We start from the raw sequence: 17,493 nt of genomic DNA, 5'->3' as shown, positions 1-17,493 counted from the left end.
CCAGCAACATCCAACATCATTCTGCCTCATACCCTTTATATAACTTTAGCGACTGTGCATCATATTAAACACACACTTTTGACACATACTTTGATCCAGAGTTGTAGGTCCTTGTCAACCACCAATTTCTATACAGAGAAAAATGCATTCATCATGGTTATATATGCTCATGTATGCAATAGTGAACACTGAACAGTCAGAAAACAATAGTTTATTATTTTTTTTAATCAAAAGAAAAACAGCAACATGGAAAGTTGAAATCTACGCAAAACGAAATGTTTACAAGAACAGCATTTTACATCACGATGGTAGGCTATAGCATCAATAGTAAGAACAGATGCATTTTGAAAAGTAAATTCTTCTGGGATCAGTTAAATAAATGGGTCAGTCAGTCTTCAGACATTTATCTGATTCAAAAACAAGCCACCTGCATTCAAAATCCACAGAATGTTAAAAATCCAACCGTCCAGTAAAAGTATATTTTAAAAAGCATCAGATAATTTTTAGGGAAACTGAAAGCACATGACGAAAAATTGGAGAAACCAAAAAAAAGAAAAAAAAGTATTCATCTAGCCTGGCGAACATTTCTCCAAGCAGAATCCCTCTCCATCAATAAGTTAGTCCTTGCAGCCATTAGCCTGACTCCCATCATAGTGTAACAACTTAAAAACACATGTATGCTGCCAAGCACGACTCCTTTTCTATATAAAGCCCAAAAGTTCTCATTTGACCCCATTTTTCAAAACCCCTTCTTTTCCCAATGTACAGTTAACTCCTTCAAAGTGTATGTAGCCGGACATCTCCTCACTGATTCCTTTACTTTGCTGCTTGCTGAGCCTGACGCCGCAGCAGGACATATATCTTCTCCTTGATCCAGTCTTTGTTGTATGGTTGGTATGTTTGAGTGTCAGCTCTGTACCTGTATACAAAAAAAAAAAAAATCACAATTATGTTTTTACTGGAAGTGAACAACAGGTTCAATGCAAGCTAGAGTTTTCATTCAAATCATACTTACACAAGACAGCTCAGATCTGCCAAGTCGTCAATAAAGTCAAACAACTGACTGATGTCATAAGTGATGGAGGGACTGTTTGGATTCATCCTCTTAAGATGCTCCTCATACATTTTGCAAACACCTGAAAGAGAGATGCAGGATAATTGCTAAAAATGGTACAGATAACAATAAACTCCATTTAGTGTATGTAACAGTTTCCAGTACACATTTCACTAGAAGGAAGAGATGCAGGAGGAATAAGAATGGGTTAACAAGAGGAATAATACTACAAAACTGAATTAGTAAATCTTGCAACTCCAGCTCACCGTGCATGTTGTGTGTTACGTTGTACAGCATACTTATCATTCAATAACTATTACATCAAATAATTACACAATAAATATAAAAGCAGTTAATATTTTAGAAAAGTGCATTAAAAGGCTTTCACTCTGCCTCACACAGATCCACGGTCGTAAATAGTCTCCATATAATGACAGGACTCCATGACTGTGCTTAAAGCTAAGTTCAATTATATCAGTGAGGAACATTGTTGAAATGAAATCATGATGATGTGCAGATAACAGAATATGGTTTTCAGCTTTGTAAAGGCTGATTACAAAAATAAAAGCAAAACAGCACGGTGATTTATTGGTGAAAATCACATGAAAGCAGCTGAAGACTCACCTTCCATGCATTCATTCACTGACTCGTAGTCAGCGTATGTGCGGCCCTCAGGTCTCTTGGTAGGTTGGACAAGCAAAATTGTGTGCGACTGTAAAGACGATTAATATCATTTAATACACACAACAATGCCGGCCTTTTTGTAACACACCACATCAGCTCAATTACTGACGTGCAGTTTTGTTGTTTTGCTCTCATACATCAAGCATTACGGGATTTCAAACAGTAGCTAAGCGCTGGTTGTTGAGCAACCCACTCACTGTGACAGAAACAACCAACGTAGTTTTTCACAAAATATCACAAATACTTAGTTCATGTGTAGGCTAACAGGTAGAGCTTAATCATTGACGCTTCAACGTTAAAACTAGGTGTTTAAAAAGGAGGAATTGGAGGAAATACATGTTTGACAGAGTAGTAAACGTTAGCTTCCTAGCTTGTTAGCTTAGCTATGATGGTATAACAGGAGCTATGGCTAAAACTGCTGGTTTGACCTCTTAAAAACGTAAAACAAAACACCCTTACCATGTTTGTGCTGACCACACACCCTGTCTTGTATGAGGAATGCAAAAATGCAAAAAAGAAATGGTTGTTTATTGCTTCTCTATGCCCCGTGCGATGTAGCCGATTGAAGGAAAATATTCACAGGAAATGAAATAAATATTCTTCCGGTTGTACAGTGAAGTGCTTTCAAAATAAAAATGTTTGTTTCAAAATAAAAGTCAGAAAAATGAGCATTAATGGCGTTTGAAAAAAATATATCAATTACTTAATGAAAAGCAGCAATCTCGTAGAGTTAGAATAGTCTACCAGAAGGGAAACTGTAAATATAAGTACTTAATCATTTGCAAAGTAAGTATCAAAAGTAAAAGTATTTATAATGTGCTGTATTGTACTGCTTCTTTCAGGGCGATATTGCAATATATTTACTGGATTGTTATTACTAGGCTTGGGAAATAATAGAATACATGTAATGGGATTACATAATCTGGATACAAAAAAGGTGACTTTTTTCCAGTAAAGTTACAGAAAATAAATCTGTAATCATATTACAGATACATTTGGTAAAAAAAAAAGGGGATAACTAACAGGATTGTAATTTTAAAACAAACAAATGTTATTCTAGTCTGTAACAATGCACATGTGCACACATGACAGGACATCATGAGTGTCACACAACATCACTCTGATCTTGAGAGAAACTGAAAACACGTACAAGTGTGTATTCTTACAGAATATACACTCAATATTAAGATTAAATTAAAGTCATCTTATTAATATTTCTTCTCTCTTGTCTTTTTTTGCATATGTTTGGTAGCGAGGTAATCCAAAAGTAAGCAGGTTGTCTTACTTTGATATTGTGATACTGTACTTGAATTATCTTACTGACTTTTTTTTAAAGGGTAATTAGTAACTGTATTGGAATACATTTTTAAATGAACCCTCCCAACCCTGGTTATTACTGATTGTTGTGTAGTTTAATCTATAACAATGCCTGATGAACTCATCATTTGTTTTGTGTGTAAAATTTGAATCAGCAAAGTGGCAAGTAAATTCAGCACTTTCCTATGAAATGTAATGGATTAGGCGTATTAAGGAAAAGCATAAAATAACAGAAAATGAGAAACCTCAACTATACTACTGAATTTCACGAGTAAATGTAGTATGTTACATCAGAACCTTTGTATTGTGCTTTATAAAACCTGACTAATAGTTCAATAGAAGGAATGTCAAATCAACATTTCACATGACAATGAAGAACCACACCAGTTTTTTTCAAGGTTATCGGATAGGAGATTTATTGATTAGCTTTTGGATGTCAGTTGGTAAATCACATTGACATTTTTTTAATTTTTAGTCCTGATGTATAAGGCAAAATACATAAATGAATGAACTCAGCATTACGAACAAAATGCCAAAGATCAAAAAGATAACAAAATCAGAACAATGAGTTGGGATCATATCAGTTATAATGTGAGGTTATCTAGATAACTGTTAATGTAGTGTACTGCGTAAGTCAGATGTTGAAATGAAAGATTAGATTTGTTATATTAAGCAATACATGTCTGTTTCTGTCTTCATATATGTAAATACTACATGTGTACAAATATCATGCTTCACCCTGGTTATCCCTTTGATTATGGAGGTATTAGCGGAGAGCATGGTTATGCCCTTGCCCTCAGAGCAACCCTGGGCGACCCTCTCCTTGGGGCAGGTGGAGGCTGCCTCACCACACCCCCACACTCTCTCTGGCATGCTTCCAGGGATCCAAAGTTATTGCCATTGCCCTGGCAGCTTCCATACCAGAACTCAGTACATTTGCCCATGCCTGAGTCATAGTAGAAGCGGACCTTCCATGTATCGCAGGGACCCTCGTCACGAGGCAGGGAGCACACAGTACCGGCGGATGGACGGGCAGGAGGTGGTGGTGGTGGTGGTGTGCGCTGCTCAGGGAAAAGAGACAGAAAGAGTAAACAGTAAATCTTTATGTCTTTACGTATTTTACTATAAGGTCAGTTTGTTTATTCGGTCATGAAAACAAGGAGAGTTTGTTTATTGAGTTTGTTTCGGCATAAAAAAAATCAGACAATGAAGATCTTTCTCTTCTGATTAAAATTCCTCAAAACTACATAGTGCACCTTTAACAACTCTGAACAGATGAAAAAAAGATGTGATTCCTACCGCAGTTGCTACACTCGTCCGGTACTCAGGACATCCAACCCTCCCGAATCCTTGAGCTGGAGTCACCCCATCCAAACAACAGCCGTATCTAGGGAGAAATATTTTTTGTATGTTTGAACCACTTTCTATTAAGCCAATATTCTGTTAATCAGTTTCATTTGTGTCATATGCTGGCCACAAGATTCCGATCCAGGAGGGGTTACCTGGTGCGAACACAGTCCTCTTGGGTGCAGCCCTCATTTCTGGGCCCCGTGGCGGAGGTATAGCCATCAGGACAGCAGCCATAGAATGACTGCGCACAGTGAGGACCAATCACAGAAGGGTAGGGGTCACGCCTGGATACTAAAGCAAGTAAACACAGACACAGACATGGTCAGACTGCTTCTATACATGGCATAGACCTGTGGAAATATATGTTTATCCTTTCTTTTTGAAGGTTAAGATTAAATTTGGTAGAAGTTAAATTTGACTTATTTTTTAGAATCTAAATATGACTTTCCGTATGAAAAGAAACACTTTGGGCTTTGCAAGAACAAGAAAGCAGTGAGAAAGCAGCGCAATCACAGTCTAGACATCAGTAATTACAACATAAGGGCACATTTTCTTTACTGCCTGAGGATGAATTCCCAGAAAAATGATCTGAGCAATACCTGAGCTCAAATAACAGGCTGCGCATTCATTCTCAAAATACTTTCTACACCATCTTTACGACTACTTTGGCGACACATATGCACATAAAAATTTAGTGTGATCGAGCACATAAAGTAAGCATGCTCGACATACCTGAAGGCTCTCCTGGAACATGGGGCACAAATCCTCTCATGGTGGTTTCATGTGCCCTTGGGTCCTGTACACTCGGGACCGCTAAAGAGAAAGTACATTGATTAAAAAACAAACAATCAAACTCCCAAAAAAAGAGTATAGAAGTGGTTCAGGTTTGGCTCACTTTGTGCTCTGGGGCAGGCCTGTGAGTTGCATGTCTCTACAGCAACAGGTCTGCTAGCCGTTCCACAGCGGGCCTCTGGGTAGGGGTTCAAATCTGTATCATAGCAGCCCACTCTCCTCTCCCTCACACCACCACCGCAGCTTCTAGTGCACTGCGGAGACAAGACAGGAGAGGGTAAAGGATGTGGAGGTAGAGGAGGGATTAAAGTTTTTGTTGTTGCTCCAGTTCACCTACCAGTCCGTAGTCAGTCACGTGCCAGGTGATGTGTGTGTGACAGGCAGGTCTGCGGCAGGTCTGGACAGAAGGGGGTCTTGCCAGTCCACTACAGGCATGGTCAGGGAGACGCTCACCTCCTGAGCCCACACAGGTCACCTCCCTCGACTGCTGGCCTTCCCCGCAAGTCACTGAGCACTGACCATCATATGCAACAAGATGATATTGTATATATCATAACCAGATCAATTTCAATACCTGAGCATTATCATAGGTAAATGAAAACATAGTCGAGTAGCCAGAGTTGTAAAAAGTAACCAAAAATCATACTTGAGTAAAAGTAAAGATATTGCCACCTTTCTAGCCTCAAACAGTGTTCTTGGGGCCTTACTTTCCTCTGAGAACAGCTTGTTTATTCAGTTTATATGGAAAAATAAATATTTCTGAGTTTGTATTATCACCTCATTAATATAGCGAGCATTAAAATTCAGAGTTTGAATTTTTTCTCCAAATCTACATAGTGCTCCTTTAACTTCCTGCCAGAAACAGTAAGCCATCACCTGTCTGTATGATGTTCAAATTGTTAAAGATAAGTTCTCTGCCGAACTAACCACACTGAAGCTGGAGACACTGAACTCAGCAGCACAGGGATGCATGTTGCAGGCCTGCTGGCTCGCTGGTCTCTGCAGGCGCTGGGTAATGCAGTAAGTCTCTTCCACCACACGGGGGTTCACTGGGTCCTGAACCCAACACTCCACGCTGCGATACTGCATGCCTCCATTGCAGGCGGCAGAACACTCGCCATAGACACCAGTTTTGTACAGGTATGTGAGCGTCTCCCTTGGGTGAGGGGCGACAGCGACAGGAGCAGCTGAGTGTACGGAGTTGGTGTCTTCATCCAAGCCCATAAAGTCTCCATGGATCAGTAGCTGGAGAGAGATAAATGACTTTTAGTTTGAAAGCTGGTGGTGTATAAAAGTCTTAATGAGTGGAAGGTCTGATCCTCTTGGTTGACTTGATTGCTCTCCTGAAAACTGGCTACTTATTAAGAAAAATAGACAAAGATTTTCTGTATAATACAGTACAATGTTGAGTGCTTGAAGTCAGTCATCTTAGTCTTAGTTTTGTTCCCACCCTGCAGATGCCGTCCACACAGATATCAGAGCGGCCCACATAACATTTAGTCCCATCCACCACTGCAGGTCTGTGTCGGTAGAAGAAGTTCTCTCCTCTTGGGACACAGTTCAACTCACATGGATTGGATCCTACAGAACAGACACAGGCATTAAATATAAACACATGATATATAGACCTAGACCTATACAGACCTGGCTCAAATAGAATCAGCACTTGTTTTATTATGGTTTGACTGCTATGTCCAAGAATTACGTTAAAGTACTGTTCCACCTGCACACAGACTATATGGATGTACAGTATATTAAAGCTCTTATACCTCCGTAATAAGGAACCCATGAGTGTTGTTTGTTCTGAAAGTCCATTCTGTCAAAGTGGGAGCACTGCTCCTCCCTGAAGTCCCTGGATCCAACTGGACATTCCTGCAGTGATACAAAATGTTGTATTATTGGCATATTTTAGGGTGCATTAGTGCAGGTTGAGGGTGGATGAAATTTATAGAGAGGCAAAACAAAAAATCATTCAAAGGTGATTACTTGTATATTACAGGTTCGATAGGATTTGGAAGATCCTACGCAGTTATGTCCTCCGTCTGTCCTGCAGGAGAGAGGAAATAATGCTATCCAATACATCTTGGTTTATCAATCATCTTAGAAAAAGATTCTTTGCTGCAATTATTCCAAATCAAATCCCCTCAGAGCAAAATGCAACACAGTTTCATACTGTTTTACTTTGTTTATATTTGATGGACGCTGCCACCTTTCTAGCTTCAAACAGTGTTCTGGGGATCTTATGTTCCTCTGAGAACAGCTTGTTTATTCAGTTATGGAAAAAATAAATATTTCTGAGTTTCTATTATTACCTCAATAATATTGTGAATATCAAAATTCTGGGTTTGAATTTCTTCTCCAAAACTACACAGTGCCCCTTTAATTGATGAGACTATCGTCCCGTCCTATCACCCTGCGTCTAAATGTCCTACCTTGAAGTGATACATTTTCTGGTCCTCATTGCGACTCCCGTGCCACATGTGCGACTGCAGGGCCCATAGGCTCCAAACTCTCCCCAGTAGTCATGGGCTGGCCGTGTCAGCTGAAAAACAAAGTACACAAAACTCCTACTCGCTCAGCCACTGGAACACATAGTACTCTCACACGTCATATCACAGCCCACCAACCACCAAACCACCAACACACATTAAGAGCATGCTAGAGACGCAGAAATAGAAGCTGGAACATTTAACCTCAAACCCTAAATGTTGCATAATGTAAACCAGCAGCATCACTGCTGGCACATTCACAGTGTGAACACTCTGCTTTTTTTATGCTGAGATTTTGGACATGCTGTACTTTACAGTACGTGCAATTTTCACCCATAGTAAAGTATTTTTTCTACATTCAAATGGCACAATATTATTAATATTGTTAAAAACGAGACTCACAGTCAACGCCGGTCCAGATAGCAGGAGGAGACCGAGGACTTGCAGGATGTTCATGTTCACCTGAAGCTTCTGCAGACCTACTGATGAGAATAGAAACTAAATAACTAAACGTCAAATCCAAGAACATGCATTTCCTACATGTATGTACATCCAGTTATACCAACATTCCTTGATATCTTTTGTGATTTCTTTGCTAATGATAAATACCTGCATTAAATGTGCAAAGTGTTTCAAAAATTATCATCAGGTCCTCTTTTGTCTTACCTTCTTGAAGTGAATTGCCAGCTGCTCGAACCAGCAGTCCAGAGAGATGTGCGCCTCAGTAGTGAAAGTAGGCACTGACACCCGGCTTTCTATCTCCTCACCCTCTCTGCTCACCAACACCACAACCCATAAAGTGTCAGGTTTCAACCACACAGAGGAACTTTTTTTTTTTTTTTCTTCCCAAAAAAAGATTTTGGGACTTTTTTGGATGTTGAATGTAAGCTGTGATTTCTTCTATCTGGAACAGGGTGTTTGCAGTTAACACCCTCAGACTATTTATGTTGTAGTTATTTATCTCATCTGTTAAACCAAATGATCAAAAACAAAGTGTGCTTTTGAGCAACAATTTTAAATATAGCCAAAAAAAAAAAACAAGCATAAAATTTGTATATTCATTGCTTATTCCAATACAGAAGAAGACGACATAATATTTTGGTACACATAATTTAATGGTTGCCATACATTAATTGCACATTTTAAAGCAATAACATCCATTCAGCCTTTACATATGAAACACACTAAAATTAGATTCGAGGGTTGAAAGAGAATATGAAGTTTTTTTAGGTTGCTGGCCACTGAGTGTCCCTTTCACACATCCCATAACCACTAAATACAGACCAATAATTCACAGAAGAGGAGCTGGCGAGAGGTAAAGATCGCCTCCAGGCTCTATTTTGGTTTATTTCAGTGAGAAACCGCAGTGGAGCATGTGCCTGGAGGGGACGAGAATATGAAGGATGTACCAACAGTGATTAAAGCTGCAGGAGTCATCCGGGCTGATGAGAGTAGCATTTATACTTGACTGTCAACGTAGAATACTTTGGTGATGGTAAATCACAGCTGTGACGTGTGTGTTTGTTAGCGGGTGGGCACAAAAAAAATGTAATGACAGCAGAAGTGATAGTAAATCATTTGTTGACACGCAGCGTAGCTCTGCGCAGTCTTGTCATCGCCTGTGTTAAAAACAGCGGCACATGGCAATCTAGTATGAAAGAACAACAAATTGTACCCTCGGAGAGCTCATAATGTTTATGTTTCATTAAATCTAAGACAGAGAGGTGTTGATCCAACTTTATGGTTATTTTTGAGGTTGTAACTTGTGATGGTGCTTTAATGCATTGTGTTATAGTCACTAGACTAAGCGTAGTAAAACAGAATCATGCATGTTCTATATTGCTTTTCAGTGAATGTGAGCTCAGTCACCAGAGTAAAAGATGTTGGTATTGCAAACTACGGATACGTTCAGATTTGCGTGTGAGATTTCCACAATACATGTCATCTCACATTCACATCACATGGTGAGCTGACTTTCATGTTGAGATGTGGAAGGGATGGCGTGGAAGCCAATTTCAGCCAGTTAAAGGTGCACTAGGGAGTTTTCGGGATGACATTTTAATCAAAAGAGAAAAATAAACAATTGATTTTTTAAACTTACATAAACCAAGTATCTTCTTTTTCATGACTGAATAATGTCCTAACATGAAGTGATGCATTTCCTGGTCCTCATTGCAACTACATAGTGCAGCTTTAAAGAAAAAAATTTGATGAAAACTAAGCGCGTTTTCACAAAATGATGTCTATTTATCCCATAAATTTGACCTTCTATCCTATAATTATAAAGGTTAATGGTTAAATGTTCACCTAATTGTCATTTTACGTCATGAGGGTTGCAAAATGTAACTGAGCTTTAGTCCCTTATGCTCCATAAAGGGACTTTCGCTCAGTCTCAGTTTTGTCAGATGGCAGCAGGGTGAACAGGCTGTGGCTGGGGTGGGTGTTGTCTCTTAGCGTCCTTTGGGCACTTTTTTTTTTTTTTCATTCAGTTTTTCATTTTTTTTTCTTTGACGCGCGGAAATGGGCTTCCACAGGATGGGTACAGTGGTGGGGTGACAGCTGTGCGTGACTGCCAAGCCAGAGTTCACTGTTCAACATATAAAAGCATGAAACCACTGGATATTTGTGATGAGACGAAGCATGAGCCTTTCCTAATCCTTTTGTGCCTAAACCTAATCCGATCATAAACACAGCGTTTTTACAACATAGAAAACTGAACTTAAAGAAACACAAAGTTGTGACATAAAGAAATGTGAAGTTATATCCGTGGTTTGCTGAAATATACCAACATTTGTTCTGGCGATTGGGTTGTGAATGTGTTTGACTGATACAGACCTTAAAGGTACAAGTTGCACAACAAGAAGTTTATATAATGCCATTTAAGAATCTAATTAAAGCCATGAAAACCTCAGCATCTCACCACACATCCAAACCAAATTTAAATCAGAACTCACACATCCAAATTCAAAACCACACCCCCCACAGTTTTTGTTTTTCTCCTCATTGAGAAACAGTTCGTCAGACACTTTCTGTTCCTCAGAGCTGCCGGTTCAGTTTCTGTGCTTGCTTCTCTTTGGCTTCAAAGGCACTCTTGGTGCTGAACAGCTCATCCACTGAATCCATGATCTCCTGCATTTCTCTGGACAGATCCGCGTAACTCTCCTTCAGCTCGTCTTGTTGCTGCCTCAGGTCCACGGCCGCGCGCATCAGCTCGGTGGCCTGGTGGCTGCAGTGGCCCCGCAGCTGCTCCACGTCCGACAGCAGCACCTCCATGCTCTTCATCAGCTGCTCCAGCCGGCCGGCAGTTACCTCAAAGCCGGATGCGTCCAGAGTCCCTCCCTCGGTGTTGTCTGGGGCCTGGGCCTCAGAGTCTGGCTCTAACTTTGACTCCATCCTCCTGTTGTAGCAGCTCTCAGGCGCTCGATACTCAAGTCAGACTTCAGTGAATCAGATATCTGGAAGAAAAGGGAATCATTTAGCTGGTAGCCAATGAGTGTAAAGTTCAAAAGGGCAGAAAGAATTCAAATATTGAGCGAAAAGGCTGGGAAATGTCAGAAACGCAGAGCAGCACCGACACCTTTCTCCCTCTCAGCTGGTAATGAGTCTAAGCTCCTTGCAGGGGGCGAAACATGCAGTAATCTCCTCCACTTGTGCACCTGTGTGTACAGTGTGTGTGTGTAGGTATGTGTGTTTATGTGCCCAGGTGTCCTCTCACTGACATCTGCTATCCTGTAATCCATTTAGGGCAGCTATCCTGAGCGACACCCTCCCCTGTCCAGACCATTGCTGGCTCGGCTGAGCGGCAGGCGGGACATCAGATTACGTGGTTTGGTCGCTCCGCCCGGCCTATTCACTGCCAGACAGATTAACCCCATCCTCGTGAACTCGTCTGTGTGTGGCTTTGACACTCACATGCACACACTTGTACACACTATATAATCTCTTTTCCATTCTCTCTGATCCCTCTATCTGTGTCCCTTTCACTCAAGGCACAGTCAAACACATGCAGTTTGAAGGTCAATTAAATGGTCTACTAAACCAAACAAGTAGTGCTGACAACGCTCCGATACAGATACTTACTCTGGTGTCTCAAAGCAGAATGAGTTTTATAAAGAAGACTGTGAGATGGCACCCTCTGATGGCTCATTTGGTAAATGATGCTCCACTAAGAAACATATCATCAGCTGAAATATGGGACCATGTTAAAAGCATACTGTAAATTTTGGAAAAGTGACTTTAATTCAATGGTTTCCTGACCTTTTCAAAGTAAAGTCCATTTTAAAATTTACAGAGTGCTTTTAACATGGTCCCATATTTCACCTTATGATATGCAGCTCCAGGGTTTTTTAATTAAAAAAATTTAGAGCAAAGGTAAAAGCTAGTTTGTATGTTCAGAGTGTTTTGGAAATTATATGGTTTACATTACCATACTTGTACTCTTAACGTAACAAATGTAGTATATTCTGCTCAATTTGAGAAAACTGTACAGATGTTACTTTAAATAAGTGATTTTTATATGACCACTCTTTGCAGAGGATAGAAGTTGTGAAATGTAAGATAAAGACACAACGCCAAAGCCACCTCATAGAATGACAGAGTAAGAAAATCCACGTTTAACAACGTGTTAAAGAGCCGACACAGAGAACGAACCCTTTAAATGGCATTAAAGATAAGAAGTCGAAATGGTGACCTCACCAACTTCAGTCTCTTATCGTAACAAACCAACTTGCTGTGGGGGGGCCGGTGTGAAGGAGATTACACTCCTTCTGACAGTAGTGTTAATATTAGCTGTATTAGACGAGCAGTAAGGAATTATTCATTTGCAACTTAGTTTTGGATCATTTACTGTAAAACCTCCAAGAATAGCAGATCAATTAGTTAGCTGCAACAATATCTTATTGTAAAAGTGAAAATATATACTTGGGAAATATGGTAAGCAGATGAGCTTATGTTTGTTTTCTATGCACAACAACAACAACAACCACAACAACAACAACAACAACAACAACATAAACAAATAGACTCAGCCTTATAAAATATGACAAACAATCTCTGATCTCTTTGGTATCATTGAAAAATTATTCCAGTTTCAATTGAATTACATAATATATTCAACATGAAGTATATAATTTAATGCAAAGTATTGATAACATGTTGAGTTAATGTGAATAGATTAAATAACTGTTTACTTAAATTAGGTTGATGCAAATTTTGAAGCATTATACATTAAAGTAATGCACTTCGTATGGATTACTTTTATGTGTAATACTTGAAAAATTGCATTCCTCTACATGTTATAAATACTTTGCATTACATGATATACTTAATGTAGACACATTCAAATAAATAAGCTCTAAAAACGATTAAAAGAGAATATTTGGAGGTAAAGATAAGGATTTTTTACCAAAGCACACAGAGTTTTCAGTTATTAGCAGCAACAGACACAATCAACACAACAGAGCAAGTCAAAGGAAGAACTACAAACATCTGGATTTACCAATGAAGAAACAGACCTACTTTTGATATAATAACCTTTAAGCATGAAATGAGAAAATGAACTCTTACTTGTTTCTGCGGTTATTCACAGAGCATCCAGGATGTTTTCAACATGCAGGCTGAAGATAAGATAGATTGTGTGTGAAGTGTGGATCCTGTCCAGGCGCAGCCCACCTCACAGAAACTACATTCGCTCACGGTGATGACGATGGTCGTGCTGATGCTATTTTAGACTAAACTCTGAATGCTGCTTATCAGCAATTCACACAGAAGCTGTAGTTGTGTGAGAAGTGTGTGTATGGTTTTGGACGTGTATTTGCCCTTACACAGAGACACACACACATGAGCAGAATCTTTACATGATCTACTTTGATCACTCAGTGATAAATAACTCAAATAAACTGTTTCTGAAATGTACATCTCAGACATCAAACACACACAGTACACTGTCAGAAAGAGAGGTACAGTAGGAGTCCATTTCCATCCCCCTAGGTACAATCTGCACTAACGTACCCCCCCCCATGGCTAAATAGTGGACCTCAAGGTAACCACATGCACCTTTTGGGGGCCAAAAAGGTACATATATGTTCTCAAGCAGTAAATGTTAATTAACGTGTAACAATTTTTCTAAACTGTGGTTGAATGGTTCAATGGTACAACAGCTGTACCTTAGAGGGTGCTGTCCCAGTGCTGATGTTCCCCTCTACCTGTAAGGTACAGATATAAACCTTCTTTTCTGACAGTGTACTTTTTCCTATGGGATTGAATTGTTAATGTTCTATATACATTAAAACTGGTGCATTTTTAAAATGTCTAACAACCGAGATCTGGTCATAATTTCCCTATATTGCCGTGTTTCAGATGTAATTTGATGCCAGTTTATTACCCTTTGTAACATTGCTTAATTTTGTCCCCATTTGCGGTCGTACCTAGCCACCTATACTTAATATTGTGCATGTGCAGGTTTCCCTCGTGCAGCCAAACCAGCTCTAATCTGTCAAGGCACGGTCATAAGATCTCTGGAGGTGTCCTGTGGTACAGTGTAACTTCTGCTCTTTTGTGTTGCCACCACTGCTTTTTTGAGTTTTTCCCCTGTGAATGTATTGTTTGTTCTGATATAGTTCTATACCATTTTTCAAAATCAATGAACATGAAGCAAAGTTTTTGCATTTCTCCAATGTTTCCACAAGGGGGCAGTGTTGCCATGCTACATTTCGTGGAAGATATCTGGGCTTTATAGTTCTTACTTGCATTATATTGTCTCTTGCACGTGTGTGTTTTACTTGCTCCTCCATGTGAATGCGTAAATCATTTTGAGGTGTTTCCTTCAGCTTAGAGTTGCAGGTGTGTGTCTGTAAATTCTCCAAGACGACAGACTTACATTTCAGTGAACCCCAACACGTGTGAGCATGTAAGTGCCGACATGTGTATTCATGTGTGTGTTTCTATGTATGTGAGTGCTGTGTGGGGGTTCAGGGGTATGGATTATTTCACCCTGGGTCTTATTCAGAGAAGCCAGTCAAGCGTGAGGTGGCGAGGAGAAAGGGGACATTGTTGTGGTCCAGATGAATGTCATAGGTGCCTCAGAAAATAGATTCACTCATGGGGGGTTCAGCAGAAACAAACTTGCAACAAGCGCCTGACCCCTCAGACTGTGACCGTGCTTGAACCCCTTTTATGAAGGGATTAAATGTATCAATTGTCATGGTCTGGCATCTGTATGTTGGCTGTAACTGATTGGTGTTAGATCACCAAGGGAAAAAAAAGACAATGTATTAAAAGTGTATTTAGTCTGGTCTGAAATGAAACTTTATGAGAAACGGGGAAATTCCTTCTTTTATCGTTTTTGTTTAAAAACTTTCTGCCACTTACTCCAAAACTCAGTCGTCTGGTAGGGGTAGAAACATTCCTAGGAATCACTTGGAGATAACTTTTGTTATTGATAACTTTCCTTATCTCTTTTCTTTCTTTGTCTCACACACAATATCTCCACCCCGACATCTGGTTTGTCTCTGCAGAACGCTTTCAGACAACCCACCATCATCACTGGTCAGAGCTGAAGAAATAGTGCATGGCAGTGTTTCCCCTCTATGATTTACTCACAAGTAAATGAGAGCATAAAAAGGCTCTGTGTCACTGAGAGAATGGGAGAGTTATGGGCCAGTGGCTCACTCGCTGCCTCGGCCCTCGGGACCCTTGGGGGACCAGGGGCTTGCCATGATGTCTTTACCCTCAGAACTGTTACACTATTTATGGACTCTCCGGGGTGTGCATGGGCCTGTGATTTATGGCTCTCCATCTGGTTCTGTGGGGATATTGTTGTTGATACTGAGAACATGGACTCCTATGGAGATGGAGTCTCTGTGCGGGGACGGTCATGGGTGGAATCATGGGGATCGACATGTGGCTAAAGGGGGTAAGCCATACGTGGGTGGTTTGACTGGAGTTTGGGCATTGGGTTATAAAAGTAGGCAATTAAAGATGTGAAACAGAAAAGCCTGACATTACCAGTGGTGGACTGCAGGGGATAACCCCCCTGGGATGCAGGAGGTAGTTATCATTCCAACTGGTACCCAGGTGCCCTCTTGGATGCCCCTATTGTAGATAAAACATGATAAAGTGCACTCTAGGGGCCGCTCCAGTGGACAAAACATGTTGAAGTGCCCTCTTGCTTCACTATAATAATATCAACAAAAAAAACAAAACATAAAGAAATCACGACTTTCTACGCTCGTACATGTGGTGCCCTTTTTATTTTTTTAGCCCCTGCCCCTTACACATCCAGACTCCGCCACTGGACAGTACAGTACAAGGAAGAGTGCAGAAACAAATGTCAAACACAAGTACTGACATAAAAGCAAAGAACTATGACCTTTTGAGCCTGCAAGTGTTGAAATTGCAGGAAAGTATGTAAGATGAATGTACTTATGACTGCACTGCACTTTGCCAGAAGTAACAGAAAATGTACTTGTGTGTCTGGTTAGTGAATTTCGGAAGACCTCAGAATCCTCTGAGTTTTCATGCTGTTTTACTTTGTTTGGCGGACCCTGCCACCTTTCTAGCTTCAAACGGTGCTCTGGGGACCTTATTTCCCTCTGAGAACAGCTTGTTCATTCAGTTATGGGAAAAAAATAATATTTCTGAGGTTGTATTATTACCTCATTAATATTGTAAATATTAAAATACTGAGTTTGAATTTCTTCTCCAAAACTGTCATTTGAAATACAGTATATATGCAATTTCACATGGCCCTCTCCGACAAAGATGAACTTAAAGATAGGGTGAGAGATGTAAGGTTTATTGCCTTTATTACCTCTGCCAAGGAGGTTACCTTTTCACCTGTGTCTGTCTCCCCTCAGCTCTGAGGAGCATTTCAACATTTTGTCAGTCCATTAGTTTGGTTTTGTGTCTCACCTCTCTATCAGTGTCAGTTTTTGGCTGTATCTAGCTCTGAAAAACTCACTGTCAGCTATCTGCCCAGCACCAAACAGCACAGAGACTCAGTTAGCGACAGCTGGTGAACATATTTGAGCTTTTAGCTGGTCCAAATAAAATGCATCTGCTGGATGTGTAAACATCTAACACTGACTTTATAATATAATATTTTTTTAATATCCTCAAACCACACGCCCACAGCGAGACTTTCTATATTTTCAAGATAAAACAACATATTTGATAACTCATTAGCTGATGTTAGCATTCAACATCTTCCTAGCTATTATTACTGTTTGATTACATCCAGTGTGTTTCACTTCCAAGTCTAGACAGTCTCCAAGACCTGTGTTGATATTTCTGAATCAATTTACACTTTTCCTAATGGTATTGTATCAAGACAGTAATGTGGTTGAATGCTAACATTAGCTGTTGTCTAATGGAAGTAAATCTGTTATCAAACTTGTTGTTTTACCTTGAAATATCAATTGTCTTTACAGTTGCTAATCAATCAGAAAGCAGTGAAATGATAACATTTGAGCTTCCCACCCTGAGTGTGATATCAGAGGAAAATGGCCGCCGTGTGAATGTGGTCTATTGAGTAAAGTGAAGACAGCTTTATTTTTACAGCCCCAAATCAGGGTCAGCTTGAAGCTCAAGAACAATGTTTGGGTGATCGAACTGTTGGCCCTTGTTATATCATCCAACTGCACCACACTCAGCACAACAAAAAAAACACAAGCCAGCAAAGTACAAGTTACTGATGAAGAGCACATGACATGATGTTTGTATGTGTAGGCCTCACACACTGTCTAATGTGTCAAGGACCGAGTGTTGCTGTTATTCTCTGTCTATCAATAGAATGATGAATGTGCTTTG

General features: G+C 40.0%; 3 protein-coding genes across 4 annotated transcripts; all 3 read right to left on the bottom strand.

Moving 5' to 3' along the window:
* Positions 1 to 195: 195 nt before the first annotated feature.
* Positions 196 to 2,328, bottom strand: erh (ERH mRNA splicing and mitosis factor). Its single transcript, XM_084377531.1, has 4 exons — positions 2,198 to 2,328; positions 1,679 to 1,766; positions 1,016 to 1,136; positions 196 to 919 (listed from the first exon to the last, which is right to left on the bottom strand). The coding sequence occupies exons 1-4, from the start codon at positions 2,198 to 2,200 to the stop codon at positions 817 to 819; spliced, it is 315 nt and encodes a 104-aa protein (XP_084233657.1). The 5' UTR covers positions 2,201 to 2,328; the 3' UTR covers positions 196 to 816.
* Positions 2,329 to 3,454: 1,126 nt separating this feature from the next.
* Positions 3,455 to 8,432, bottom strand: paplnb (papilin b, proteoglycan-like sulfated glycoprotein). 2 transcript variants are annotated; one of them, XM_084376899.1, is made up of 13 exons: positions 8,353 to 8,432; positions 8,089 to 8,168; positions 7,630 to 7,739; positions 7,184 to 7,244; positions 6,967 to 7,069; positions 6,648 to 6,778; positions 6,125 to 6,442; positions 5,535 to 5,711; positions 5,301 to 5,451; positions 5,138 to 5,218; positions 4,558 to 4,696; positions 4,355 to 4,442; positions 3,455 to 4,116 (listed from the first exon to the last, which is right to left on the bottom strand). In XM_084376899.1, the coding sequence occupies exons 2-13, from the start codon at positions 8,140 to 8,142 to the stop codon at positions 3,838 to 3,840; spliced, it is 1,692 nt and encodes a 563-aa protein (XP_084233025.1). In that variant the 5' UTR covers positions 8,143 to 8,168; positions 8,353 to 8,432; the 3' UTR covers positions 3,455 to 3,837. The 2 variants fall into 2 exon arrangements, with proteins under 2 accessions (XP_084233025.1, XP_084233026.1); XM_084376900.1 differs by having other exon boundaries at positions 8,089 to 8,165; positions 8,353 to 8,421.
* Positions 8,433 to 8,788: 356 nt separating this feature from the next.
* On the bottom strand, positions 8,789 to 13,352 carry LOC311271511 (uncharacterized protein). Its single transcript, XM_084377209.1, has 2 exons — positions 13,252 to 13,352; positions 8,789 to 11,141 (listed from the first exon to the last, which is right to left on the bottom strand). Exon 2 carries the CDS (start codon positions 11,077 to 11,079, stop codon positions 10,723 to 10,725), a length of 357 nt encoding a protein of 118 aa, XP_084233335.1. The 5' UTR covers positions 11,080 to 11,141; positions 13,252 to 13,352; the 3' UTR covers positions 8,789 to 10,722.
* Positions 13,353 to 17,493: the final 4,141 nt, after the last annotated feature.

This window comes from Pagrus pagrus (assembly GCF_965226575.1).
Source record: "Pagrus pagrus genome assembly, chromosome: 16".
In the NCBI taxonomy this organism is placed as follows: domain Eukaryota; kingdom Metazoa; phylum Chordata; class Actinopteri; order Spariformes; family Sparidae; genus Pagrus; species Pagrus pagrus.
The sequence above is the reverse complement of the archived record's forward strand: the minus strand, read 5'-3'. Positions and strand labels throughout refer to the sequence as shown.

Bases quoted from the DNA above. Each gene is read 5' to 3' on its own strand.
- erh (XM_084377531.1), bottom strand. The intron at 1,137-1,678 runs GTGAGTCTTCAG...TCTCTCTTTCAG, and splicing joins AGTGAATGAATGCATGGAAG to GTGTTTGCAAAATGTATGAG. The intron at 920-1,015 runs GTAAGTATGATT...TTTTGTATACAG, and splicing joins GCAGATCTGAGCTGTCTTGT to GTACAGAGCTGACACTCAAA.
- paplnb (XM_084376899.1), bottom strand. From the start codon at position 8,142: ATGAACATCCTGCAAGTCCTCGGTCTCCTCCTGCTATCTGGACCGGCG. The intron at 7,245-7,629 runs GTAGGACATTTA...TCTCTCCTGCAG, and splicing joins AGAAAATGTATCACTTCAAG to GACAGACGGAGGACATAACT. The intron at 6,443-6,647 runs GTGGGAACAAAA...ATCTCTCTCCAG, and splicing joins GTGTGGACGGCATCTGCAGG to CTACTGATCCATGGAGACTT.
- LOC311271511 (XM_084377209.1), bottom strand. From the start codon at position 11,079: ATGGAGTCAAAGTTAGAGCCAGACTCTGAGGCCCAGGCCCCAGACAAC.